Raw genomic sequence first — 26,356 nt, 5'->3', positions numbered from 1 at the left:
TGCAGAAAAGCCTCTCTCCTGTGTCTTTATGTGAGTAAAACCATGTTTTACAGATTTCCGTTTTAGCTTTGTCATATTCTAGGTTTGTAGCCCCTGTTTATAATCAGATCACTGGGACAGTCAAGTGCAGGGAAATGGTGGCGGAGCCAGTGACCACCGATGTTTCCAAATGGATCAAGACAGTGTTAGAAGTAGTGTCAGTGGGGTTGTAGGAGGCAGACAGGATTGTGTCAAGGCTGGAACTGAAGATGTCCATGTGGCACGTGTGTATGTGTGCGTGTGTGTGTGTGTGTACGTACTGCCTAAGTATAGCAGAAACATGCTTATATACTTAGAGGCTGCTTGTTTTGATGACTTGATGGTGTGTATATAGGGCCAGGACAACACACGTGGGTGACGGAAGACTACAGATTTAGTTACACGGTCTCCTTAGACAAGTAGGAGCCAAGTTTCAGAAAATGTTTACAGTGAGCAAGTATAGTATTTAATGTGTGGTCGAGAGAATAGGGTCAACATCTATAATGATTACAGGATTTTGTCCTTAGGGCTAGATACAGGGAGCAGACCGCACGGTGTGTCAATTAACTGGAAAAGGGCGTAGAAGTCCTTCTACACAAGTATGCATATGTTAGACATGGCTCTTTCCTCCATATTGATGGTATCTGGGTCTAGGAGGTGGCCAGGAACTCGTCACATATTACATCTGCAGGGTGGCGAGGGACCTGCCTGTTTGGTTGTGCCGGGCGCTAGGTAGAAACTGCAGGGATGGCTCCTGTGTGTGTGTGTGTGTGTGTGTATGCATGCATGCATGCTCAGGCAAGCGTGCATACATGTGCAATATCTCGGCGGGCCTGCAGGCATTTTGGGGGGTGGGCTTCCACTTCAAGCCTAGACCAGACAAGAAGGGTGCAGGTTCGGGTGCAGCTGTGGGTTCCGTGGCCCCCTGGGATCTCCTCTAGGCTTGTGAACTGCCAGCTGTCTTACCCCTGGACCTCTGGTTGCTTATAGGTGACCTAAGTCAGGAGACCTTGATTTGAGTTCACCTGTACCATTTGCTTAGGAAAAATGAGCAAGTGTCTAGGTTATCTAACGTTCAGTTTCCCCATCTGTACCTTAAGCAGAGTTGTCTGTGTGTCTCCAAAAGTCCTTCTAGCTCTAAGTCCTGTATTTCTTTCTTACACTTACTTTCTCTCTCATCAACAATAATTACTCTCCTTAACATTTCTATGACCCTTAAATTTAACAATGTACTTTTTAATATTCTTTTTTTTAACTTTTTTTTTTTTAATTGGGGAACAGTGTGTTTTTCCAGGACCCATCAGCTCCAAGTCAAGTAGTTGTTTCAATCTGGTTGTGAAGAGCGCAGCTCAGTGGCCCATGTGGGGATCGAACTGGCAATCTTGGTGTTATGAGCACTGTGCTCTAACCAACTGAGCTAACCGGCCACCCCTAATATTATCTTATTTAATCTTCATTAGAGTTTCATTGCAAAGAAAGTGTTGTATCTCCTTTATAAAGATAAGAAAATGGATGTTCAAATAAATTAAGTGATTTCTACAATTGTCTTAAATTACCAAGATACAAAAAAGGCAGAACTAGAAATTGTACAGCACTTTTAACTTTGCATCCTTCCTTCCTTCATTCATTCATGCAATGAATCTTTGTTGAGGGCCAACTAAACTTCAGTCAGAGGGGACTGAGCCGTTAGCATGGCCGTATTTGTGCCTCATGAAGCTCATGGTCTATCCGGGGAAGAGACATTAAGTATATAATTCCAAGTGCAATGAGTGTGAGACATATAGGGTCACCTGGGAACCACAGGAGAAGAGCATTCCAGGCAGAAGAGCCGCACATGTGAGGCCTGCAAGAGAGACAGGGTGTGTGTGTGTGGGGGGAGTTGAGCTAAAGGACTGAAAGTGGGCGGGGGAGGTGCTGATAGGTGACTGGGCTGCTGGAGAGGCAGGCAGAGGCCAAGCTGTGGAGGGCATATAACTCATGCTGAATATTTGGGTTTCACCCCAATGGCAGCCAGAGGCTACTGAAAAATTTAAACTAGAAGTGGGGCTTTGAAGGATCACGCAGGGGCTGGGTAGAGAGTGCCTTGGAAAAAGGACAAGAAAAGCTGCCTGGAGGCCTGTGGCCAGGCTGTGCCCAGGTGCAGGGCCCTGGGGAGGGAGGCCAGGAATCTGCGCCAGGGTCTCGAGGGGAGACGGGGGAAGGAGAAAGCCTGGGGAGGTGGGCTCAGCAGGACTGGGTTAGATGTGGGGAATTGGGCCAGGAGGTCAGTCGTCTTCCGTGATTGAGAAGTATTTATTGAGCACTTAGTATGAGCCAGGGACTGAGGTACATGTAGATACTTGAGCAAGACAGATGTAGTTCCTGAGCTCATGTAACTTACCACCTATTGTTTGACATAAATGAGAAATCAAAATAGGCACATAATATATAACTATAATCATGTCGATGCTGCAGAGGGGACGGAAAGTGAACTCTCGTTGGTAAGTGCGAGAAAGAGGAGCACATGAACCCCGTTAGGGGGTTGGGGAAAGCGTGAGGGGTTAAAGTAGGAACATGTAGTCTCACAAATAACAAGAAAGAGTATTTCTAATGTCAGGAGTGTCAGATACTGACAAGAGCCTCCGAGGCAAGCTTCTGGGAGTTAACAACTTGAAAATCATATAGGGGAGGTGAGCAGAGTGGGGCTGTTGAAGTTTGGTGGGAGATAGGTCAGGTGTGGGGATAAGAAGACAGCAGGCACGAACCAGTCCTTTCACAAGTTAGAAAGATGAGAAAGACGTGCGCCTGTTAAATGCTGGTGGGACGAGCCTCCCAGAGGTGAAGTGTGAGAGCTCATCCATAGCCAGGTTCCCTGAGAAGGCAGGCCAGAGGAGGTGCTGCCCGGGGAGGAGGGACGCCCCTCCCACGGTCGCAGGAGGAAAGAAAAGAGCAAAATGCATGTTGCTATGACATGCACGCAGCTCCTTTGGTTTTCAAGTACTCACTTAAGTCCTTTGCAAAGCGGGCGATGAGGCATTCTGCCAGAAGTGAGAGAAGAGGTGCGAAGTAATGAGAACAGTTCACGAGGTTGTGGGAGCGAAGGGGAGAGGAAGATAATGAGGGTCACAGTTTTATGGACCCGCTTGAAACAGGTAACCACTGTGTCTGCTGAGGCTCTAAATCGAATAAGTCATTCTACTTTACAACAGCTGCCTGTGTCATTGAAAACAAAATTGTTAATTAGTTACAGGCTCTGCTAGACACTGGAAAATAAGAAGAGTGAACATCCAGACCCTGGATCTCACGTTCGTACCTCAGGCATGGGCTGTCATGGCCGGGCTTATTTTAATCCCCTGTCAGCACCTTAGGAGGAAGAGCCCCCTTCAGACACGGCTTCTCTGGCCTGTTCGATCTAGGGTGTGTCCCTCACAGTGTCTGGGAGTTCTGTGGAACTGAGTCACTATTGGTGTCCAGGGAGTAGACAGGGAGAGACGATATGACATAATACCATCCAGAGAATTATGACCCCTGGGAGTGCTTGGTCCTCTGACAAGGAGACTCCCATTTAATCTCTTTTTATCTGTCTCCTCCACAAGCCTGCAGGTCCGTGAGGACACAGTTTTTGTCTCATTCACTACTGAATGACACATTTAGTAGAGTGACCCGCGCTTAAAAAGGTCACTTATAAATATTTATTAAATGAATTACTAAGTCACAGGTTTTATAGAGGCAATTGCTTTTTTTTGTTGCATGCCGTTTGTCTCAAAGCGTGTCTGTAGACGAAGTGTCCCACTCTTGTTCTTCCTGGTCTGCCTGCCTGATAGGTAAACGCAGAGGAGGTGATGGGTCTTTGCCGTTCATCCCTTTTTAGGACTCAGCCCCGATGGAGGCTGCGGAGCCCCAGCATGGAGCGCCGACTGCCGTCCCCGCCATAGCAGACTTCGGTGTTGCCCCTGAAGCGCTCATGAGAAGCGGCCAGACCCCTGCCGTGGGGCTCAAGGGTCAGGAAGGCCAGGTCCCGTCCTATAAGTGGGCAGAGGGACGCCGACTCTTGGAGCTCCAGCAGAGAGATTTGAGAGATGTGAATGACTGTGCAGCCGAGAGTATGACCTCTGTCCCCAAGGACGCCCCTGCAGATGTGGAGACCGACCAGGAAAACCTGATGACAGAGGCCTGGGACACTCCAGAGTGCCAGGAGGCAGTGCCCCAGAGCCCAGCAGATGGACAGCCAAGGGCACGGGCTCCCCCAGAGCTCTGGGCCTGCCCTGTCCAGGGTGACCATCTGGACAAGGTCCCAGTATCCAGTGAGCTGAGCAGCACAGTGGAGGTGGAAGTTAGACCAGAACTCGCTTCCTTGGTGTTGGGGACTGGACAAGCGGAAGAGGAGGAAAGTTCTGCAGACACCGGTGCTCGGACTCGATGCTTGTCTTCTTGGGAAGAGCACCCTGCAGAGACCAACCCACCGCAGGATTCTGGAAGTGGGACTGTCAGGCACGGGGAGGAGCTGCAGCCTCCAGTGGGGCAGCGAAGTCCAGGGAGAGGAGGGCTTGTGTGTCCCCAGGAGGCCGAGGGGCTGGAGGAGCAGGGACCAGAGGAAGTGGACTGTCCAGGGGGAGGAGTCCTGGGGGAGGCCGATTGTTCTGATGGGCTTTTCGGGGGACAGGAGCAGGTAGGGGAGCAGGTGAACGGCACAGAGGGAGGACCGAGGCAGAAACAGGAGCAGAGCCAAGACGACGCGGTGCCTGCCAGACCAGGAGGAAGAGGCGGGCTTAATGGGGAGCTGGGAGGTCTGAATTACGAAGTGTGGCAGAGGAGGGCTCAGGGCCAGGAAGGTCTAGAGCAGAGGGAACAGAGGACGAGGGAGTTCAGGGGGCCTGGGGAGAGTAGGGTGCATGCTCAGCACGAGGAGACCCAAAGCTTAGTGGGGAAATCGGTGAATGTAGCCGGAAGGCAAGAAGCTCAGGGCCCACAGGGGACAGTGATGCCAGCGGAGGCGCCAGAACAGTGGGAGGGGGCCGCGCGGGGGGGCCAGGGGGGCGCCCCGGGGGTCCCTTCTCCCTGTGACTCGTGTCCGGATGTCTGTAATGCGATGGTCAGGCGTCCTGGGCCGCAGACAGCGCCGACGGCGGAGGACCTGTTTCCCGAAGCTCTGACTCCTCCCCTGGGGCCCACAGGACGGTCCCGTCGGCCCATTTGTCTACCCAGCGTCCTGCCCACTGGGGAGTCGCCCGACCAAGGGACAGTGCAGGACGGCCAGCCAGCGCGAGCCGAGCTGGGGAAGGAGGCCGTGCCCAGCTGGGGGCCTGAGGGGGTCTCCGGCAGCCCTCCCGTGACCCCTCCAGGGACCCTCGACGCAGCTCCTCCCCGTCCTGCTGAAGGCTCCTTGCCCGCCAGCGCGCCCGTCGCCATTCCCAGGAAGGCGCCCTCTCTTGCTGCATGTTCTCCAGAAACCTCCGGAGCCTCTCTCTTGACTGAAAGCCCCTCTCCTTGTGGGAGCCTCCCTGGCTTCCCGTCTGCAGAAGCCACCCTGGACCCGTGGGGCTGCCCTGCCTGGGCCAGCCCGCAGAGCCCCCTAGTCAACTGCGCGGGGGCCGTCCAGCCCCTGAGGAGCAACTCCTTCTCGGGTTTCCACAGGACAGAGCTGAGTCCGGACCTGGCGGGAAGATCGCTGTCCTTCTCTCATTCAGAGTTGCCCCAGAGGCCCCCCAAGCCTGCCGTCTATGGCTCCGTGATCCTGAGAAGGCACCGGAAGAGCAGCAGGGGCTGCGGCAGCATCCCCGAAGCCTCCGCTTCCCCGGCCACGCTGGGAGGGGGCGCTCCGGAATTGCCCTCAAGGCCAGAGAGACCCAGCAGCCCCCGCAGCGGCCAGCCGTGGGGCTCCCCGCATAATCCACCCTTTGCCCCAGGGCCTCCCGCCTATGGCTCTTCACCCCCCCTCGTCTTTGTAGATGGGCGAGCCCATGAACCTGCACCCCCACTTCCCCCACAGAAGAGGCACGTGTACCCCGCCATGGTGGAGAGCGATGGCCACCCCCGTGCAGTGGCCCCCACACACAGGCAGTGTAGCTATCCTCCCGCATTGGCCCTAGGTCCAGGCCTACATGGCCCCCCCAGAGGCCCGCTTCCCGAAGCCCCCGACTCCCTTGTGGCGAGGCAGTACCGACCTCTGCCCTCCACCCCGGACAACCCCCACCATCCTCAGACCTCTTCCTCCCCAAGGTCGAGGTACAACAAGCCGTTACCCCCAACTCCCGACCTGTCCCAGCCCCACCATTCTCCCATTTCTTCTGATGGCAGCCCGAGGATCTACAAGCCCCTCCCCCCTGTCCCTGTCGTCGACCCTCTCACCGAGCCACCCCCGTTACCCCCAAAGTCCAGGGGCAGGGACAGGAGCACTCAGGGAGGACTCATGAATTCGGGGGGACACGCCAAGCCAAGGCCTGTCTGTCAAGAGCAGGCGGCGTCCATCCCCCACGCTGCTGGACGCACCTCCTGGCCGCCCGCCGTGGGCAGATCAGACTCCTTGGCTTCCACCATTAGGAGTAAGAGCGAAGTGGCCCCTGTCATGGCTTTCAGCAACGTGACCGCCCTTCTAAGCCCCTCTTCCCCAACCACCCCCTGGACTCTGGAGCTCCGGGGAGCCCCCTCTGAACCAGGGCTCTCAAAAAAGCCCGAGGCCCGAGCTACAGGATCTTTGCGAAGACCCGCTCCTCCGGAAGGAGCGCAGAGCCTGCGGGCTTCAGATCCGAGTGGAGCAAGGCAGCCGGGGAGGCCCGGCCACCCCCCGCTGGAGAAGGCGTCCAGCTGGCCGCACCGCCGGGACGCCGGGAGGCCGCTGGAGGGCGCGGAGCAGGCCGCGGCCTCTGGCGAGGGCTCGCAGGCGCACAAGGGCTGGCACCGGCAGGGCCTGCGCAGACCTTCCGTCCTGCCTGTGGGGTCCCTAGGTGAGCACGGGGCGCCGCGGCTCTCACGGCAGACCGCGCTTCTCCAGCCCTTCTGCCGCCTCCATCTCTTGTCCCCAGGGCTTCCGCGGTCTCCCTGCTGGCTTCGCTCACCCACACGGCCAAGCCCGGCACAGAAGGACGCCCTTGAAGGGCTCTCCGAGCTCAGTGACGCTCTCCTTCTTCCCTCAGTCACCATCTGTCACCCAACCACGGTGTTCTTTTACTGTGTCTTTTTCCCAGGGTTGTCGTGGACACTCCCTGTCACTTTCCAGTTACCAGCAGCCAGTGTCCCCCTAGTAGGAGAAAGACATCCTGTAGTCGTTCAGTTTCCATTGTGACCCGAGGGACGGGCTCGTACCCGGCATGCGAGTCCTCAAAGGCTTCCTGCTTTGGCACGTCCCTCCCTCCCTTCCCAACTGCCCTTCTGCCCCCACCCGGCCTGCCCCCATGCCTGTGTCTCCCACTCTAGGTATGCGTTGCCTTCTTCGGCTATGTCCGAATGCCCCTCCGAAACATCAGTTGTTTCACCCATTTCATTTTCAGATACAAGAGGTCCAGCCCTGGAAAAATCCTCTTCCTCTTCAGACGCCATTGTTTTTCGGTGAGTCACCCTCTCTCCCAAGGGACACGGTTGTACTCGCTTTTCTTAGGTTACTGAGATTCCATTGGTTGCCAAGTGTTCCGGGACCCAGTCCCTTCCAGGAGTAAGGAGGGGTAGACAGACACCAGGATCCCGGGGCAGGGATACCTTTGGTCTACCTGGTTTTGTCCGCTGCGTCCTAATCTCCCATCCTCTGAGGCTTTTGGCCATGAACTACTAAACCCCCTGTAAAAAAAATTTCAATGTGACCGCCAAGCAAGCTCCAAACTACCCCAAAGTGGGGCCGACTACCACTTGCCTCCCCAGGGCACATGTCCCAGAGGCTAGAGACTATGTCACCTACAGTCACCTTCGGCTTCTCCGTATGGACTGGCCAGTGTGCACCCCAGAACCCTTCTTTTCTCCACAGGGAGAAAAAACCAAAGGAGGTGATGGGAGGCTTTTCAAGACGCTGCTCAAAGCTCATCAACTCCTGTGAGTACCTGGAAACAGAACTGTGGATCCACGTGGGTGTTCTGCCCAGCACTGGAGCGGCGCGTGGCTGTCAGCGGCGGGTGGGCAGCCCTCCGGGGAGAGGGACTCGCCGGGACAGGCAGAGCAGTCTGGAGGCTTCCGTCTGTTTCTGGGCCTCTGGTCCCCGCTCCCTGACTCTCCCCGTTCCCCACGCTTCTTCGCCCTGTAGCGCAGCTGCTGTACCAGGAGTACAGTGACGTGGTTCTGAACAAGGAGATCCAGAGCCAGCAGCGGCCCGACAGCTCTGCAGAGGCCCCTGGTCCTGCCTCCCCCAGGCAGCCCCGAAAGATCCTGGTCTCCTCGGAGTCCTACCTGCAGCGGCTCTCCATGGCCCCCAGCGCCTCCCTCTGGCAGGAAATCCCCATTGTGCGAAACAGCACCGTGCTGCTGTCCATGACCCATGAAGACCAAAAACTGCAAGAGGTAAAAGGCAGGGCGGGGGTGGGGGCGTCAGGAGGGAAAGCAAAGTCTCATTTGTTCAAATCCTTCTCTCCTGTTCCCCCCGCCTCCCCCAAGAGCACACTTCCCCACCGCACTCACTCGTGCACACCATGACTGTCCGTCATCTCCCGTCCAATGGATTTGACTTGCTTTCTGAAGGTCACCACTAACCCCGCCTCCCGCCTCTTCACGTCATGGGCCATTGACTGCTACCCGTTACTGGCTCAGACTCATACAAAGGGACCATGCCTCTTTTGTCGGGAGGAGTGCAGAATTAATCCCATCAGTGCCTCTTCAGGCTTGGCTACAACTTCCCTCTCCAGCCAGGGCTTCAGGCTACACTAAAGGTTTCCTCTTCTGCCAAGGCGCATGCAGGGGCTTTGTGCTGGGGCCCTTGAAGAGTGCCCCTTGCAGCTGTCCTGTGGCCCACTGGGCCCAGAGGCTTTGGAGTGACCATCAGTCTCCGCTTGGTCCTTTTTCCCAATAGCAAGATTGTAGTAGAGGCTGTTTGTCTGATGTTAGGTTATCGCCATTATAGGTTTTACATGGAGGGCTTCTCTTATAATCAACCTGAAATATGGGTTAAACCTTTCTTCCCAGGAAGACAACATGGCACAATGGAAAGGCATGATGGAATAATGTTGAAGTATTTAGGCTCTGGAGTAAATGGATGTGAAGCCCACTTTAATATTTGCTAGCTATTGTACTCTGGCCAAATTACTGCTTTTCCTAAGCTCCTCATTTGTTAAACTGCATTGCAAGGAGGTATTGGGAGAACACACACACACACACACACACACACACACACACACACACACACGAATCATTACTATGTAAATATTCTAGTACATAGTAGTGACTCAAAAAATGTTTACTACTTTCATTTCAAGTCAGGCCATCCTGGGTTTGAATCCTGGCTTCACCATTTATGAGCTGTGTAACCTTAGCAAGTTACATAACTTCAGCAAATCAAAGTTTCCTCATCTGAAAATTGAGGATAATAAATGCTTACCTTTCAGGGTTGCCATGCACTTGAAGTGAAATAACACACACCCAGCTTTTAGCACAGCGCCTGGTACGTAGTTTAATACATATTAGTGCCACGCTTTCCCCCTTTCAGAGGCGGGAAGGAGGGAAATTGGGGCCAGAAGGACTTATGGATTAAACAGTGCCTTCACCACATCAAACAGACAGGTGTCAATTGTAGGTTTTCTGAAGCTCAGACTTGGGGGTCCTGTTCTGACCTCAACTTTTAAAGCACATGGAGGATATTTAGAAAATCACTGATCTACCCCATATTTCTGGACCAAGTGACAGGGAGATGGTATGGACCCTAGCCCTGTTTCACCAACTGCAGCGTCCTCACAAGTCCACCGGGGCTCCGGGGGGCAGCCTTGGCCCCACGTTTTGGAGAAGACAAGCCTCCATGCTTACACACGCAGTCCTCCCATAAAACAGCACTCTGGGGGCTACAGAGTGCTTTCACTGACTCCGCTTATTTGATTGCCCCACCTCTTTGTGAGGTGGGTTCACTATGCCTACACAAAGACAAGCAAACTGAGGTTCAGAGGGGCTCAAGGAGCCCCCCAAAGTTGCAGAGTTAGGGGATGTGCGAGCCAGGGCCCCAGTGAGCCCGCAGTGTCCTGGTTCAGTGTTGTGTGTGAGGGTCATTCAGCGTGTCACTGGTTATCCGCGTCATCCCCAAGGTGGGTGTCTTCCTTCTCGCTTCTGTCCACCCATCTGTCTTACGGCTGCACGCTTGGATGGAAAGCGTGAGCAGCCCAGCTAGAGGGGCACAGGGCCGTGAGTCATCACGCCCCTGCTGGAACCTCCAGATGAGTTCTTGAGTGCTGGATCTTTTCCATTCAAACACAGCTGCACCATCTCGTTCTTAAATATCCTGCTTCCTTCCGCTTCCTCTCAAGCCCCAAATTACCTTCAGCTCCGAAACTGGTTCCTCTTTCAACGTTCGCTAGCTCAGCCAGTAACTCCACCGTTCACCCCAGGTACCAAACTCAAAAACGGAGGCATTCGCTGAGACTCGCCTGCCCTTTCAGCCCCCATTTCTAGCAAATAACCACGTCCTTCTAAGACTCCCTCCTGAATCAGTGTGAAATTGGCCACCCCGCTCCATTCCCGTGGCTATTCTGGCCTTCATCGGTCATCTGGAATTACTACGACAGTCTCCTAACATGACGCTTTTACCCCTTCTAAGCTTTCTCCACACTGTGCTCAGAAATATCTCAGGAAAAACAAATCTGATGAAGTGAGTCCCCTGCATAAAGCCTCTCTTTGATTTCCCCATGGTCTAAAGCCCAAACCGTTCTATATACCCCTCCAGACCTCGACTCTGTCTGCGTCTCTAGCTTCATCTCCTGCCACGACTTCAGTACACGGTTCCGAAAAGGCTCTACTTAAGTCTCTTGGAAGCGCCTGTTCCTCTTACACCTCTGGGGCTTGCACATTTCTGCCCTCGGCTTCAGACGTTCTTTCTGCCCCCCGAGGTCAGGTTAGGTTCTGGTGTGGCTGTGCACTGCAGAAGGACTGCCTTCTCTACCCCGAAAACATTGCACAGTGGCTAGCATACCCCAGGGGCTCAGTAAGTGTGTTTAATGCATCTCCCTCCCCCTCGACCTCCTAGGCCAAATTCGAGCTGATTGTGTCCGAGGCCTCATACCTGCGCAGTCTCAATATAGCTGTGGATCATTTCCAACATTCAAGCCAGCTCCGGGCCATCCTTTCCAACCAAGATCAGCAATGGCTCTTCTCGCGTTTACAGGATGTGCGTGACGTCAGCGCCACGTAAGAGTCCTCTTCTCCCAAGTCCCACTCATTCAGCCTCACTGTCTGTAGCCTGTAAATCTTTCGTTATTTTTTTCCTCAGAAACCCTCTCGTTTTCCCCTCCATGATTCCTGGTAGGCACAGGGAGAGCAAAGAAGAAAGGAGGGTGGTGGGTGAATGAATAGATGACTGCGAAATCCCTCCAGGGTTAAAGTTTTGGATGTACTGGGGGCATGCAGTACTTTGGAGACGAGATGTGGGAAGCATCTAAAGATTAGAAAACTGGAACAGAAAAAATAAAAAGAACAAGAAGTAGAGTATTAGGACCAAGGAGTTAGATCAGGGTCAAACTAGGAATATCCTTGGAGAGAACTCTGCATAGCCAGGGGCACAGAGGCTATTTACCATTGAAGAGAAGATGTCCCAAGCTGAGTGTGTAGCAGGGCTCAGCCACCTGCTCACGTGAGGCCCGCACGTCTCATGAGACTTGTGTGAATACTGTACAGGTTCCTTTCAGACCTGGAGGAGAACTTTGAGAACAACATCTTCACCTTCCATGTGTGTGATGTCGTCCTGAACCACGCCTCCGACTTCCGCCGGGTCTACCTGCCTTACGTCACCAACCAGACCTACCAGGAACGCACCTTCCAAAATCTGCTGTGAGACCCGATCCCCACTCTGTCCCCATGTGGGCCCTGCAACGGCCCTGCACCCAAGCTTCCCGCCCCCAACCCTGAGTGCTGAGCACGTATTCTTGTGCCCGCTCTGTGATCGCAAGCCCCAGCCCTCCTTGCAGATCAGGTGGCCTCAGCATCACACCTGGGCCCCCTGCCCACGGGATCCCACAGACCGTCCACTGCATGTCCGCTCCCCATGCCCTCACTGTGTCCCCCAGTCCTCGCCTCACCCCTCCTTCCCGCGGCTCGCTGCCCACGCAGGAACACCAACAGCAGTTTCCGAGAGGTCCTGGAGAAGCTGGAGAGCGACCCTGTCTGCCAGCGCCTTTCCCTCAAATCCTTCCTGATTCTGCCCTTCCAGCGCATCACCCGTCTCAAACTGCTGCTCCAGGTACGGCAAGCCCACCTTGGTCCCGTCCCCTCAACTCAGTTGGGGATCTCAGGGGGCCCCAAGGCAGAGGCGGTCTGTTCTTCTCCACTGCCAGCCCTGCTGGTGATGCGAGCGTCTCCCCACGGCCCACACCCTTCTTTCCCAGGGTGACTGGCTGCTCCAGCTTTGTTCCTGGACGTCTCCATTAGCTCACTCCCAGTCCGCTTCCTGTTTCCCATCCCTCCTTTCATCTGGCTCCTGTCTGTTTGTTCTCTAGAACATTCTGAAGAGAACACAGCCTGGCTCTTCAGAGGAAGCAGAGGCTACGAAGGCTCACCACGCCCTGGAGGAGGTAGGCAGCCGCCATCCCACCCGACCCCCAACCCTGAGCCCCACAGAGAGCTCTTCCTCTATGCAGGCCCGTGGCTCCAGGCAGCACAGGGGTCCCGTGATGGGATCCCTCAGGCACCTCCCAGCATCCACACCCCACGGCCACCCCTCCCACACCAAGGACACCGCACACCAAGGGACTGCTCTCACTCTCACATTCCCCAGATGAAATCTCACTTTCCCTCAGCCCAGGAATGTTCTGTCAGGTCGTACGTAGTGCACCAGAGCCCTAGAACTTCAGCTTGCTGCTGCCTTCACGCAGTTCAAGCCTTGTGCAAAAACGGGGGCTGCCACGACCGATGCCCAGGGCTCCCGCAGGGGACTCAGAGGTCCAAGCTCTAACTCAGTGCCCTTCCCCTTCCCTCTCCTGCTCACACGCAGCTGATCCGAGACTGCAACAACAACGTCCAGCGGATGCGAAGGACAGAGGAGCTGATCTACCTGAGCCAGAAGATTGAGTTTGAGTGCAAAGTGAGTGGCTCCTCAGGGTGTCCCACAGGTCCGCTCTGAACACACAACCACCTCGCTCCCACTGTGCCTGTTTCCGACCTTGTTTCTACACGCCTTCTGTTCTATTTCTGGGGTGACCAAATGCCTACTTCATTCATTCTGCAGATACACTGCTAAGTGAAAAAGGGTAGACACAGAACTGTGTGTATTATAGTATCTCAGCTTTGGTGTAAAAGTAGGAGTGTAGAAAACGGTATAGGTATTTTCTGGTCTGTATATACATCAAGCAACTCTGGAGGATACATAAGAAATGAAGGGCAGAGGTTACCGGATGGGGAGAACTGGGCCGATGAGAGAGAACTCAGCAATGTAGGCCTTCATAACTAGACGTATTTTGGTTCTTGAACCATTCCATATTTTATCACGTCTTCATCTAGTCTAACCAAAGCAATATAGAATTGAAACCAAATGTAGGACGAAAGTCTCCCATCAAAATGCAAATCAGAAATTAACATTCCACATTTAAATTCCAACTCAGAACAGATACCATCCTTATCTCCCTGGAAGAGAGGGAACATCCCTTATCCACATATTGATCGTAGTTCAGTACCCTTATCTTTACCTAAATCCCAGCTCTCCTGATCGCATTCCCCGTATGGATCTGCCTTCTCCTCTCATGTCTCTGGCTATAATCAAAGAAAGAACATGTCAGAACTGCCCAAATCTTTTCCCTTCTGACAAACACATCACACTGTTCCCTGCCTTGTTCCTTCACATGCCCTAGTTGGGCTCTTCTGTCTCCTCTTCAGTTCAGGCTTCTAGGGCTGAGCTTTCTCATGTAGGCCCTGTACGGGTTGGACCACAGGCTCCTTCTGTTTGCCTGAGCTCTGAACATGGGAACTGCATGACGGTAGACAATAGCAGGCAGACGGCTCAGTGAGAAATAGAGTCAGTGGATGGGTTATGAGCAAGAGGAAGATGTGAAAGAGGGTTGTCAGGGGTGGAACTTAGGAGGAGGGGCACGGTGAGGAGCACAGGACCAGGAGGAACTTGTCCTGTCTGTGACACTGCTGTGACACCGCCTTCTGTCTTCCCTGCCCTGTAGATATTCCCGCTCATTTCACAGTCACGCTGGCTGGTGAAGAGTGGCGAGCTGACAGCCCTGGAGTTCAGCGTCTCCCCAGGGCTGCGAAGGAAACTGAACACGCGTCCAATCCACCTGCATCTCTTCAATGACTGTCTGCTGCTGTCTCGGCCCCGAGAGTCAGTGACTGGAACAACGGGGAGAGGGGATGAGCCAAGGACGAAGGGACGGAAAGGGACAGAGAGGGGTCCAGTTCCCAGGGGAACCCTTCTCAATAGCTCAGCCCATGGAGTGCAGCTCATGGCCTAGCCAAGAGAAAGAAAGAGCCAAAGCAAAAAATTATGTCACAAAATCACATGGCAAGACTGTACCATGTTATAGACACAGAGAAAAATGCAGCAAATTACTCGATCACATTCTCAGTAGGTCTATTTGTTTTTTTTGAGCTAGGCTCAGCCTACTCGCCCAGAGATACTCAGCCAATTCCAGATCCTAACTTTTCGGTCCTCAAGGCCCACGAAAATGTTTACTGGCTCTGTCTCTTCAACACTTTAAAGTGGAGAAGTATCCATGGCACTAGATGTCACCGGGTGACAAATCACTGGGAACTCTGGAGCTACCATCTTGAGAGCAAGTTAGCAGCATCTTATGGTTTTCACAAGAACATGCAGATGCTAAAGACAGGGATTTTGGGTCCAAAGATACGAGGGTGGATGAAGTATGACGACGCCAGAGTCCGACTGAAACGTCTTGTCTTTTGCAGGGGTAGCCGGTTCCTGGTATTTGACCACGCTCCCTTCTCCGCCATCCGGGGGGAAAAGTGCGAAATGAAACTCCACGGACCTCACAAAAACCTCTTCCGGCTCTTCCTGCTGCACAACACACAGGGCACCCAGGCCGAGTTCCTCTTCCGCACGGAGACTCAGTGAGATGGGGCTGGGAAGCGGAGTTGCGGGGAGGGAGGCAGGACCGCCTGGGAAGGAAGAGGGACCAAGGCAGAAAATGTGATCAGAAAACAGCCACAGCACCATGCAGTCCATTCTGGACTGACGAGCATCCGTAAAGAAAGCCGCACTCCTAGAGCTGATAGACAACTGCGGGAGACCGGGGTGGGCGAGGGCGTCAAGTCGCTAGCAAGCCTTAGTGTCTACTTTATACTTTTTTGTCAAGAAAGACAAAGCCTGTGAGATACCCGAAGGGGATGGACCAGTATGGCATGACTAAAGAATTGGAGTACTGACATCCACGAGTGAATGCGCATGTGTACAGCCAGACATTCCTCAGTGCCCACGGCTGGGGGGCATATCTGTGAATAAGAGAAGTGCTGGGGTGCCTTTGGCTTTTCTCGTTCCCACCTTCCAACCCCATTTGCTGTTGAGCAGAAATCTGTAGTATTGAGAACTTTGATTTGCTCATCTTTTTAATAATAATAATGATGGTAATAGTAATAATAAAATACATTTACACATATATACATTTGGAGAGTATTAAAAAATAATACCTACAAAATCTGGTACATAGTGTCGATAATACTGAACAGCTACAAAACTGTACCTATTATTGATGTTATAAAAGACAAGAGACCTTTTTTAAAAGTTTCACATGATACCTAATAGCTTGAGGATCCTTGTGTCGTAGACACTTCTCAGTTTTGTCCCTTGGAAGACAGTTCAGGGTGGGATCAGTAATGCCTGTCGTCGCTGATGGAACAAAGGGGCTGATATGCAAAATATCACCCAAATCAAGTAACCAGAAGAGCCTCATGTTCTTTGTTTAGTGCTTTAGGCAGTATCTTCCTGGACCCGTAGGAGTGTCTGCTCTCAATTTCTCAGAGGCTAAGATAATGCAAAACCTTCAGATAATTACAAAATTAGGCTTGGATTATATTCCATAACAAAAAATTAGATTTATCTCCCTGATATAATTATGATTACGGAATAATTTTCATCTCTGAGATCCTTGATGGGAAGGAGGTGGAGGAGTGCCAAGAAGTATGCAGTGTGTAGAGGGAATCTAAACTGAGGCGAACATTTAGCTTAGTGTAGTTCCCCAAATGGAAAATCTCCGTGTTTGTAATGGACAGTTGACTTGATGCCACCGCTTGAAAGGTATGAGGTGCCACTAACAGGATAAGCCTGGAAAGAGTGGGGGGAAAAGAAAGGGTAACAAGACACATTAACGCAGTTCAAGATCCTGTCGTATTTCCAACCAAGCGGAGCCTCGTCAAGCGTGGCCGTAATTGTCATTGAACTAGACAGGCCTTTCCCCCAGCCGTGCTCCCGTCCCTCCACTGGCCCCTTGGCCCACACCCCCAGAACTGCAGTTGAAGCAGTCACCCTGCTTTGTTTCCTCAGAAGTGAAAAGCTTCGCTGGATCTCCGCCTTGGCCATGCCAAGGGAGGAGCTGGACCTTCTGGAATGTTGTGGTGAGTGATATCTAAGAGGAGGGGAAACGTGGCGGGGTGAGAGGGCTGGGTGGGAACTGGGGGGGCTCCTGTTGATTGCTTTAGTGCAGCATTTCGGGGTGGAAGACTGGCCACCACCTGAGTTTCTGTTTAAATCTTCCTATCACCATGGCAGTGCCCCCCATAGAACTCCCTACCTTGGGCAATAGTTTGCTCCTTTTAAATATTTGTCCCCTTAAGTGTATCCTGCTGTTGTTTTGCCTACATTTTACCTACTTGAAGGTCTTGGGAAGATGGGACAAAGTAGGGCTGGAGTAAGTGTCACAGGAGGGTAGCAACACAGCAGATTTGTCTTAAGCACACGCCCTCCTGTAGGACGACCGGCGACCGCTGCCCTCACCCCTTGCCCTACCTAGGTGTCCGTGGGTACCCACAGACACACCCACACTGGGAATGTGCCTGCATCCATGCCCCTTATCTTAGGATTTATGGGTCTCCTATAAGCCCTGCAGTTGTCCTCCAGCAAGGATTCCCTAATTCATGTCCAGAAAGGAACTGAATTCAAAGGAAGGCTGAGCCTTTAGTGACTCAAAAGAACAAACAAATACCAGGAAGCTTGGAAAAGGAAGTAGGAGAACCAGGCTATAAACGGAGTTCTGTCACCCTGCTCCCTGGGTGACCCATCTGCTGGGCTTCGGTTCCCCTGGGTTGGGGAGGAAGGCAAAATAATTCTTCCCCCTCCCACCTCCCTCCTCTGGCCTCGTGAATGGCAGATGAGGATGAGCTTTAGAAAAAGACGTGCCGGGCGATAAAGCAGTGTTTTGTTTGTTTTCTGAGGGAGCCAGTGCAGTGCGGTGGCGCGGAAAGAGCAACAAACCCATGTGAGATGGAATGCTTATCGGTCAGGAGCACTCGGAGGCTTGTTACTCTTGAGCTTCAAAACTGTGGGAATGTCTCCTGATTCATAAATATCTAGAAACATAGGAAATCCAGCATTTCCTCAAGAATCTGCTTGACCTACCCAGTCATTGGCAGAGGAGGAAACTGAAGCTAAAGAGGATTAAGTGCCTTCTGAGATCACGCCTGGAACCCCACTGGTTAAGTCTCTTTTCCTCCCGCATCTGGTAGCATCTGGTACCGTGAAGGACGTGAGGAGTGAGTCACAGAGTCAGGTTTCACAATCTAGTTGGAGAGCCAGAACACGTACTCGACACAGTTAGATAAGGGACCCAGGGCTTGGCCGAGACAGTCAGTTTCCCAGGAGTTTAGAATCCGCTGAGGACGAGGCAGGGAACGCTTCCGACGGAAGGAGGATCTCCTGGATTTGTAATGATGAGTCACTGAAGACCATCACAGACTATTTCTCAATTCAGCTTCCCCGGAGAAATAGAATTTTTAATGCATTTCAACTCTGGTATTTCTATTTCCTTATCAACGATTTTGTTCCCTGATGGGAGATAAAGACTTCTCCAGTTGTCTCCTTTCAAATGCCCAGACTGTATCTCAGTCCTCTCGGCTTCCCCCTGCAATCCCTTCTCCATGTTCTAGCCTCGCCTTTCCTAACCCCTCTTCACACTCTTCCTTCTCGTCCAAAGATTCCCAACAAGTACAGTGCCTCCGAGCCTACAAACCCCGGGAGAATGACGAGTTGGCTCTAGAAAAGGCGGATGTGGTGATGGTGACTCAACAAAGCAGCGATGGTAAAGGGGGGACTCTGCGGGGACCAGGCAGGGCATCGGAGGCGGGACACTAGAGCAGGGGGTATTGGTTTCCTAGGGCTGCTGTAACAAATGCCACACATCGAATAGCCCCAAACAATAGAAATTTCTTCTCCCATGGACTTGGAGACCGAAGTCCAAAAGCAAAGTGTTGGCAGGACCGTGCTCTCTCTGAGGCCTCCAGTGGAGGCTCCTTCATTGCCTCTTCCAACTTCTGGAAGGTGTGACGTGGCTTGTAGAAGCATGGTCTCTACCTCTGTCTTCCTTCTGTGTTTGTGTGTGTGTCCAAATTTCCCTGCTTTTATAAGGGTCCCGTTTATATTGGGTTAATGGCCCACTTTACTCAGGTATGACCTCTTAACTTTACTAATTACATCTGCAACAACCCTATTCCCAAATAAGGTCATATTCTGAGGTACTTCGGGTTACCGCTCCATATATTTTGGGGGAACACAAATCAACCCGTAAGAGTGGAGCTTGCTTAGGAGTGTGGACTGCTAGATCGAAAGCAGCCAGGGTTAGCGTGCTGGGAGGCTCTATTTAATACATACTGAGGGCTCTCCAGGCCATTCAACCATAAGGTTCAGGAAAGTTTCTGGGAAGGAGGTCCAGTGGAAATGATTGTGAGTGTTTTCCAGAGAATTCTTATTCCCACCCACCCTGTGCCCATAGGCTGGCTGGAGGGCGTGAGACTCTCAGATGGCGAGCGAGGCTGGTTTCCTATGCAACAGGTGGAGTTCATTTCCAACCCAGACGTCCGTGCCCGGAACCTGAAAGAAGCCCAGCGAGTCAAGACTGCCAAACTACAGCTGGTGGAGCAGCAGACCTAGCTCTTCTCTGGGAGGGATCACGGAGCTGACGGACACGATGCCCTTGGAGAGGGCTGGCCCCACAGCCGTGCAACAGAGGCCTTCTGGGAACCAGGAACTAGACCTTCTGAGAACTCACGGACCAAATCTACTTGCTAGCCCAGCCCGCCTTTTTGGGTTTGTGCTGGGTCGGGAATTTGGAGGGACTTTGCACTGGACTCTGGAAACCTTTTCTCATAGGAAAAAGGACCAGTGGGACCTACGCCAAGGAACTTGACTCCTACCACCATGCAGTGCTTAAACATTTCCATCGTGGCCGTAGGTTAAACAGAATCTCACCTCAGTCCACTGGAAGGAGATGTTTAAGGGGGATTAATACATCAGATGGGAAGGTCAACCTGGTGACCTCTAAGGTAGCTTCCAACCCTAAAGATTTTCCATAGTTACTGGTATGAGGCCAGTGCATGTATCTCTGGGATCTTTTAGTGGCAATGTGAGGGTAATACTCTCTCACTCTAATAAACGTGGCACTTCTCTGAGTCTTTTCTCCTCAGACTCTTGAGCACTGAACAAAGTTCAGGACATGGAGTTTTGTGAGGTTTCCTGGCTACTTGATTTGGGTGTCATGAAGGTCCAAGATGCCACTCAGGTTATGGTGGCTGTGGATGCTTGCTTTATGACTCCCAAGAGTTTGGGCAGTTTCTCTGTTATGGCACCAGAGGTTGTATAAGAAATTAGAAGGATTGATGAGTGATGAAAATCCCATTCAAACTTTCTTTTTTACTGAACTCAAGGTATAGGCTACTTTGGGTGGATTTGGAAACCCTACTCACACCATTCATGGTTTTATATTTTCACTTGGATTATTTATGGACGTATCTTCCCAGCTGTTTCATCTTCTTTGTGAAAAGCATTACGGTGTCATGGAAAGAGTCCTAGGACCCAAGTCAAGAGACATACTACCCTCCAGTTGCTACACTGCCGTGATTCAGCCTGTCTGTGTCTCATTTTCCTTAAATGTAAAGTGCAAGGTCGGACCAAATAACCTCCAAAGTCCTATCCAACTCTACAGTCTGTCTCCTATCAGACCACCTTTCTCAGTAGAAGAGCATCACTCTTTCCTTCTTTTTCTCAGAGCCCTCATAGAGCAACAGTACAGCCATCTTTTAAGCTGGACCATTAAAGTCCTTCCCTGGACCTTCTACTCTTCTGTTTTAGCTTTAGGAAGGCTCAAAGTAAAATGACCTTGCAGCTTTCTACAAAGGTAAGAATTACACTACAAACTTTGTCCTATGCCCCGATTAGTGATGATATGACATGATAGTATCACTTTTGATAACACATTTTGTTTTCAGTCCGTCCTAAAATGTAAGTTCGCTTGCTTAATTTTTAGAAAAGTTATCACTATTGTAACATGGGGCTAATATGTATCCTGAATAGGTTGACATTACTAGACAATCTAAAATAGGACGTTTTTAGGACAGTTCGATTGAGGTTTTTCACTATTTTCATAAAGCCAGATTTTTATTATTCATATATGCTATACTAATATGTATATATTATAAACTAACAACTGGTTTTTTCTTAACAGCAACAACAATAATTAGAATCCAAATTATTTGTTCAAACCAGTATTTGAATACCGACCATATGGCTCCAACAGAGCCACAATCAACCTTATATTTTCTAGGCAAATTTTCCCAGAGGGGTAAAATATCAACTTCTGACTGATAGACATGCAAATAATTTTTTGCTTGAATGACTACTTCTTTTCTTGAAGTTGCTGAGGCTTTCTGAGCACCTTTGAAGCTGACTTCTATAAGACTTAAAACTGTCTTTAGATTTTTAATATGTATTTGTTTAATTGGGTTATTCCCATCTAACCTGGGAAATTAAAAGACAGTTGGCTTCTATGTGTTTTTAGGTCCTTGGCTTTAAAGACAAAAAACAAAGAAAACTGAGATATGAATAGTCTCTCCTCAGTTGAGTTACTGAATTTCCTATACTTGGGTTTCAGAAAACTGGGTACAGGTCCACTCACTGTCTCTTCCTTCTACACATTTCCAGAACTTGATTCAATTTATAATTTAATCCTGATTGACATCGTTGTCTTAGAAACATATCCATTGCTTATGCGAGATTGTGAAAACAACCATTCACCGGTACTTTTTGGACAGAACTGCATTTGAGGCACTTACAGATATACAGGATTTTGTTGGGTTTTAAGCAAAACCACACACAGGGGTAGTGTCTTCAGGAGATATCAACAACAATCCTATTTATGGCCCCTTTTCCACAATGTAACATGCTCGGAGCTTAAAATCATATGGATGTATGCTGAACTATTTCCTTTGTGCACTCGACCACATTGAATTCCCTTCACTTTTCACTTTTACCTACTGACAGCTTAGGAAGCTGTTCTTTTTTTTTCAGCTGGCCATCCTGCCACCTGTTGTCAGCTCAGTGGCAGCTCAGCTCAGGCCCATGTGGGAATCGAATTGGCGACTATGTTGCCACTAGGCTGGCTCAGGAAGCTGTTCTTTAAAGTTTATTCTCACCATAACTTTTCACTTCGAGTTAACTAGGATCTTACGATTTTTATGGTGCATGACTTGCTCTGTCCCAGTCATTTTAAGATGATTTTAATAAGATCAGCCTAGGGGCCGGCCGAGTGGCTCAGTTGGTTAAGATCTCGCTCAAGAGTTTGAGCTCTGAGCAACAACGGTTCGAGTCCAGCCCAAGCTGAGCAGCCACTGAGCAGGATGGCTCAGCTAAAAAAAAAAAAAAAAATTAAAAAAAAATCAGCCTACATGTTAGTATCTGGAAGGCTCACAGTTTGAGATGTGTTTATTTAACCTATTTTCATTTTGCATCTCGTAAACAACTTCTGTATCCATGATACAAGACAAAACGCATTTTGATTTTATGATGACTGATTTTTTTCTTTTTAATTGGCTTTTGGCGTAGAAGTTGTTTAAAAGTCTTTGAAAATCTAAAGAAATTAAATTCACTTCTTTCACACACATATTTATCGCCCTGACATAAACCCGGTTTCCTTCTGCACCCCCTGCTGCTCTACCCCTCATAGTCTGTGGTTTTCATGAGGGCAGATTAGAAAAGCATTCCGCACTCCCCAGCACACACCACTGAGCCTTGTGCATGTTTGTATGTGGTTTTCAATCCTCTACATAAGTACCTTGGTGGTGGTGATTTGGCTCTATCATTAACACAGTTCGGTGACCCTGGAGCCGCAATTGCTGTAAACATGCCTCGGGAGATACCTGCTGTTTCATGTAACCTTATAGCTCTGAGATCAGGTGTGCAGAGAGGCCAAAGGTTACAAGTAAATGATCTAAAGAGAAACCGATGCCAAACTCAGTCATGTTTCAAATGTCTGAGCACATTTTCTATACTAAATAGTATTTGATTTCCCACTTCTCACTTCTTCCCACCTGCCCATTCTGTATGACAATTACGGAGTGGAAATTTTTGTAGCCTCTTCCGAGGAAGAGGATCAGGCAAAGCATCCACTGAGCCTGCAGAACGCCCAGGGAACATGGTGAAAATGGAGGCTGCGGTCCCAGGAAGACGCAGGGAGTAGAGGTGAGCAGATACGGTGTTTATTCGTGCTGGGTGGCGGTGAACTGGGAAGTGTGGAGGAAAGGAGCTGGCTTGGTGTGCTCTGGAAAGTTTTTCAGAGCCAGTGAGGGAGTGACTGCTGATCCCTGCTGCTTGGTGAGTGAGTCACGGGCCTGAGGGCAGGTCCTGCTACAGGGAGGGGCTGAGTCTGTCCCAGGAAGTTCCCCAGGAGCACCAATGAGCAGGTAAATATTTTCCTGGCAGTTCTCTGAGCACTTGAAGAGGCAGTTAGCTACCTCTGGACAATGCAGATGGCGGCGCAGAAGCAGAGTGGGAGTCAGGTCAGCTCACTGCACTGAGATGGAGGCTCTCAATCGGCTTACAGACCAAGGGGCTCCACAACAGCGGGGAGAAAGCTCAGACTCTTCCAGAAAGGGTGGCTGAGAGTGACAGACCACGGGATACTGCGGGAGAGTCCACAAGTCCAGCAAGAGACTTGCACAGTCACAGAAGCAGACAGTCTCAGGGAGAAAAGGAAAGTGCAGGAGGGAAAGAAGGGATGGCCCCTTGGATGGGACTCCTGCAGCCGGCTGTGGAGTGTTTCCTTATTGAGATCCACGGGCGGTGGCGATGGGAAATTTACCCACTGTTGGAGCTGACAGAACCCTCAAGATCCTTGTGTCCTGCACCCTCACTTGTCACTGTGGAGCCTGGATAGGGGGAGATGGTTCCCGAATGTCACACAGCCAGGTGGTTATAAGCTACAGATTGGAACAGGCTGATGTTCACCTTTAGGATTCAAACGGGTGATCTGTTGAGTTTGTGCGCATCACAAAAGGTTGAAGGTGACTTGACCTAAACTGCAAAGATTGAGTCAACAGACTATGGATGGGCAGATGATTTTTGAGAGAGTGGGAGGAGCCGGTGGTGAGACTTGTGGGATTGTTAATAAGCAGGTTTTGGTGACAGAACTGAGCTTGGACAGGCAACAGACTGGAAACCAAGATAAGGTGTGGCTTCTGTAGCCATCTATCATCATTACACAGCAGGGCCTCAAAGGACCGGAGAGCCTTAGGAGCGCGTGTGTATGTGTGTGTCTGTAGAGCTGGCTGTTTAGCTTTAGGGGCGGAGAGGACTAAAGGATCTTTACTAGATGGAATTTATGCAGAGACTGGGCTTCCTTCTTAACAAAGTAATACTGGCACTAGCGAATAAAAGGGTGGTGGTGGTGTGGGGGGGGGAAGATGGAGGCATTTTCCGGTTGAAAAAAAGGAAAATGAATGTATAAAACATTTTTAAAAGACTTTTGACAGTAGTCCTTTAAATTGGTTCTAGGGACATTTTTTTAGTCCACTGGGTATGCACATGTACCTGATTTCACCAATTCAAATAATTGTGATAGGAAGTAACAGAAAAGTCAACCCAAAATGTATTTTGGGCAAGAAGGCGAAATGAAGAAGTCCGCAGAATGGAATGCTGGGAACCAGTAAATGATGATGCTTATTGTGGCTAGCTCAGAAGGGGCCTCATATTCCTGGCGGGCTAGAGGATTTTGAAGGGGCAAGGGTGCCAGGCTGGGGAGAAGGACACACTGCACAAAATTAGGCGGGAGGACGGACACACGAGTAAGCAGCAGTAAGGCGAGAGTGCACCAGGAGAAACCAAGGGGTCTCTGTGGGTGGCAATTCCACGGCCAGGAGGAGTGTACCTGAGGCAACTTAACCGGAGAAAGGAGCCTAAGACGCACATAAAATGGGAAGACGCAGGACTGGAATGCCGAGGCAAGAAACCAGCTCCTGTGGAGTTCCGTAGTTTGTAAATCGTACTCCTAGATGCCTGGGCTCTAAAACCTGGAATCAATTTGGCATCCTCTCCTCCACACCCACACAGCCAAATTCTGTGGATTTCTTCCAGCATTGATTCCTGGCACCCCTCCCCCGGATTGCCCCTCCCCAGCCCACTCTGTTCCCCTGCGGCTATTTTAGTCTCAGCACCTCAGTCCGGGCCACTGGAATGACTTCCCCTGTGCCTGTTGGCTCCTTTGCTCCTGGAATCTTCCTGGAGGAGCCTGCTGTAACCATCTCAGGCTTGACTGTCTCCTTTTATCCCTCTCAGTACCTACCAGGCAATAAGCCTGGTCCCGCTGGACCCCACTTCCGTCCAGCGCCCTCCAGCCCCTCCTTGCCTCACACGGCCCCTGCATCCACTTCCCTTCCCTCTCTGCCTCCTCATGCATTCCAGTTCCCTTTGCAGGTTGGAGCTTGCAGCTTCCTGTCCCTTCACCACTGCCGTCTTCCCTGTCTCCTGTCACAACAGCGTCCTGTTTCTCTTTCAATCAAACGAAACAGCACGGAGTGCTGGTTATTTAAACGCAGACCTGGGGCTTCTGGGAGGATTCTAAAGCGAACCTAGATCCCCACTGTTGCCTTGTGACCCCACCCCCACCACCTGCCCTCTGTGATCCGCCTCTAAAACTGTCGGAACACACTGCTTCTTGAAGTTGGCACCTCCCAGTGTAGGTTTCCATCCTGTCCAGTATTCATTTCCGTTGTAACTTCGGGCGAATACTTAAACCTCTCCGAGGCTCAGATTTTCACCTGTCACGTGACTAGTACCTTATAGGTTGTTGTGAAGTGAAATGAGCTGTTAAGAGAGCTAGATACACAGTCAGTGCTAACTAAATGGTTATCATCACCATTAATGTTTTGTCTGAGGACCAGTCTCTGGGGAAAGTAAGCTATTTCAGGTCCTCATATGGTCACATAAAAGATCCACACGAAACTGACTGTCCTCATAGCCATTTACCTATTAAGGCTCTTGCAGTTTTTTCAGTGACATATTGGCATTCAGGAAGCAAGACTCTATCTATCTGCATTTGGTGAATGGGAAAACAATGGGAAGACGTCTGTGTAGACTTGGTTAAGGCATTCTTAGGGATCATTAGGAAACCTCAGCGTCCTCCTCTGTCAGCTGGGATAATTACGTCTAATTTGCACAACTATCTGTCCAACCTCCTCCCCAGACCTACTGACCCAGTCGGGCTCTGAGCCTTTCCCCAGCCACCAGCTCTTCCAGTTCTCTTCACCTCCACCCAGGCCACTCCCCATCAATCTCAGGGCCACCTTTCTTCTCCCCATTCTCCTTTGCTTCGTTGGTATCTCCACGAGTCCACCCTGAGACTGCTTTTCTGTATTCCGCGTACTCTGCCTCCACCTCAGCCAGCTGTGCTCTTCTGTGCTGAAGAGGCCCAGAGGCATCCTTCAGCTCTCATCTCTCTCACAGACCCGACGTCCGTGTTTTTCCTCCGGGGCCTCTCCACCCAGATAACCGCAGGAGCTACAGCCTCAACATTCACAAAGTGGTCCTGCTCTCCCCAAAGTTGCTCCATTCCCATTATTTCCTTAATTAACAGCATTTCTTAGTTACCAAAGTTTTTGTCCTTTTCCCTTTCTCTTCCATTCCTTCTGACTACTATCCGATCCTATCGCACTGATTCTGAGCCCTGCGTGTTCGCAGAGCACCTCCCCCCCCCACGCTTCCTGTAGGCTCTCGCCGGCCCTAACCCCCACGTGCAGCATGCCTGCCTTCCCCTCTGTC

The 26,356-nt window shown here is 51.0% G+C and overlaps 1 protein-coding gene across 4 annotated transcripts in view; it reads left to right on the top strand.

Moving 5' to 3' along the window:
• Positions 1–19,719, top strand: part of ARHGEF5 (Rho guanine nucleotide exchange factor 5) — a 61,105-nt gene extending 41,386 nt beyond the window's left edge. For 3 of the 4 annotated variants that reach the window (XM_019629099.1, XM_019629100.1, XM_019629101.1), the window contains 14 exons: positions 3,869–6,941; positions 7,485–7,542; positions 7,952–8,016; positions 8,225–8,478; positions 11,138–11,298; positions 11,785–11,937; positions 12,217–12,346; positions 12,603–12,677; positions 13,097–13,186; positions 14,271–14,428; positions 15,013–15,174; positions 16,604–16,674; positions 18,249–18,353; positions 19,044–19,719. In XM_019629099.1, the coding sequence (XP_019484644.1) occupies positions 3,869–6,941; positions 7,485–7,542; positions 7,952–8,016; positions 8,225–8,478; positions 11,138–11,298; positions 11,785–11,937; positions 12,217–12,346; positions 12,603–12,677; positions 13,097–13,186; positions 14,271–14,428; positions 15,013–15,174; positions 16,604–16,674; positions 18,249–18,353; positions 19,044–19,201 (4,713 nt within the window). In that variant the 3' untranslated portion in view covers positions 19,202–19,719. Of the gene's footprint in view, positions 1–3,278; positions 3,303–3,868; positions 6,942–7,484; positions 7,543–7,951; positions 8,017–8,224; positions 8,479–11,137; positions 11,299–11,784; positions 11,938–12,216; positions 12,347–12,602; positions 12,678–13,096; positions 13,187–14,270; positions 14,429–15,012; positions 15,175–16,603; positions 16,675–18,248; positions 18,354–19,043 lie in introns of those variants that run through there. The other variant, XM_019629102.1, reaches the window with a different exon arrangement.
• The last annotated feature ends 6,637 nt before the right edge of the window (positions 19,720–26,356 follow it).

The sequence above is a fragment of the Hipposideros armiger genome, unplaced genomic scaffold (assembly GCF_001890085.2).
Source record: "Hipposideros armiger isolate ML-2016 unplaced genomic scaffold, ASM189008v1 scaffold_825, whole genome shotgun sequence".
Taxonomy (NCBI): Eukaryota; Metazoa; Chordata; class Mammalia; order Chiroptera; family Hipposideridae; genus Hipposideros; species Hipposideros armiger.
This window is presented reverse-complemented; position numbering and strand designations above follow the sequence as displayed.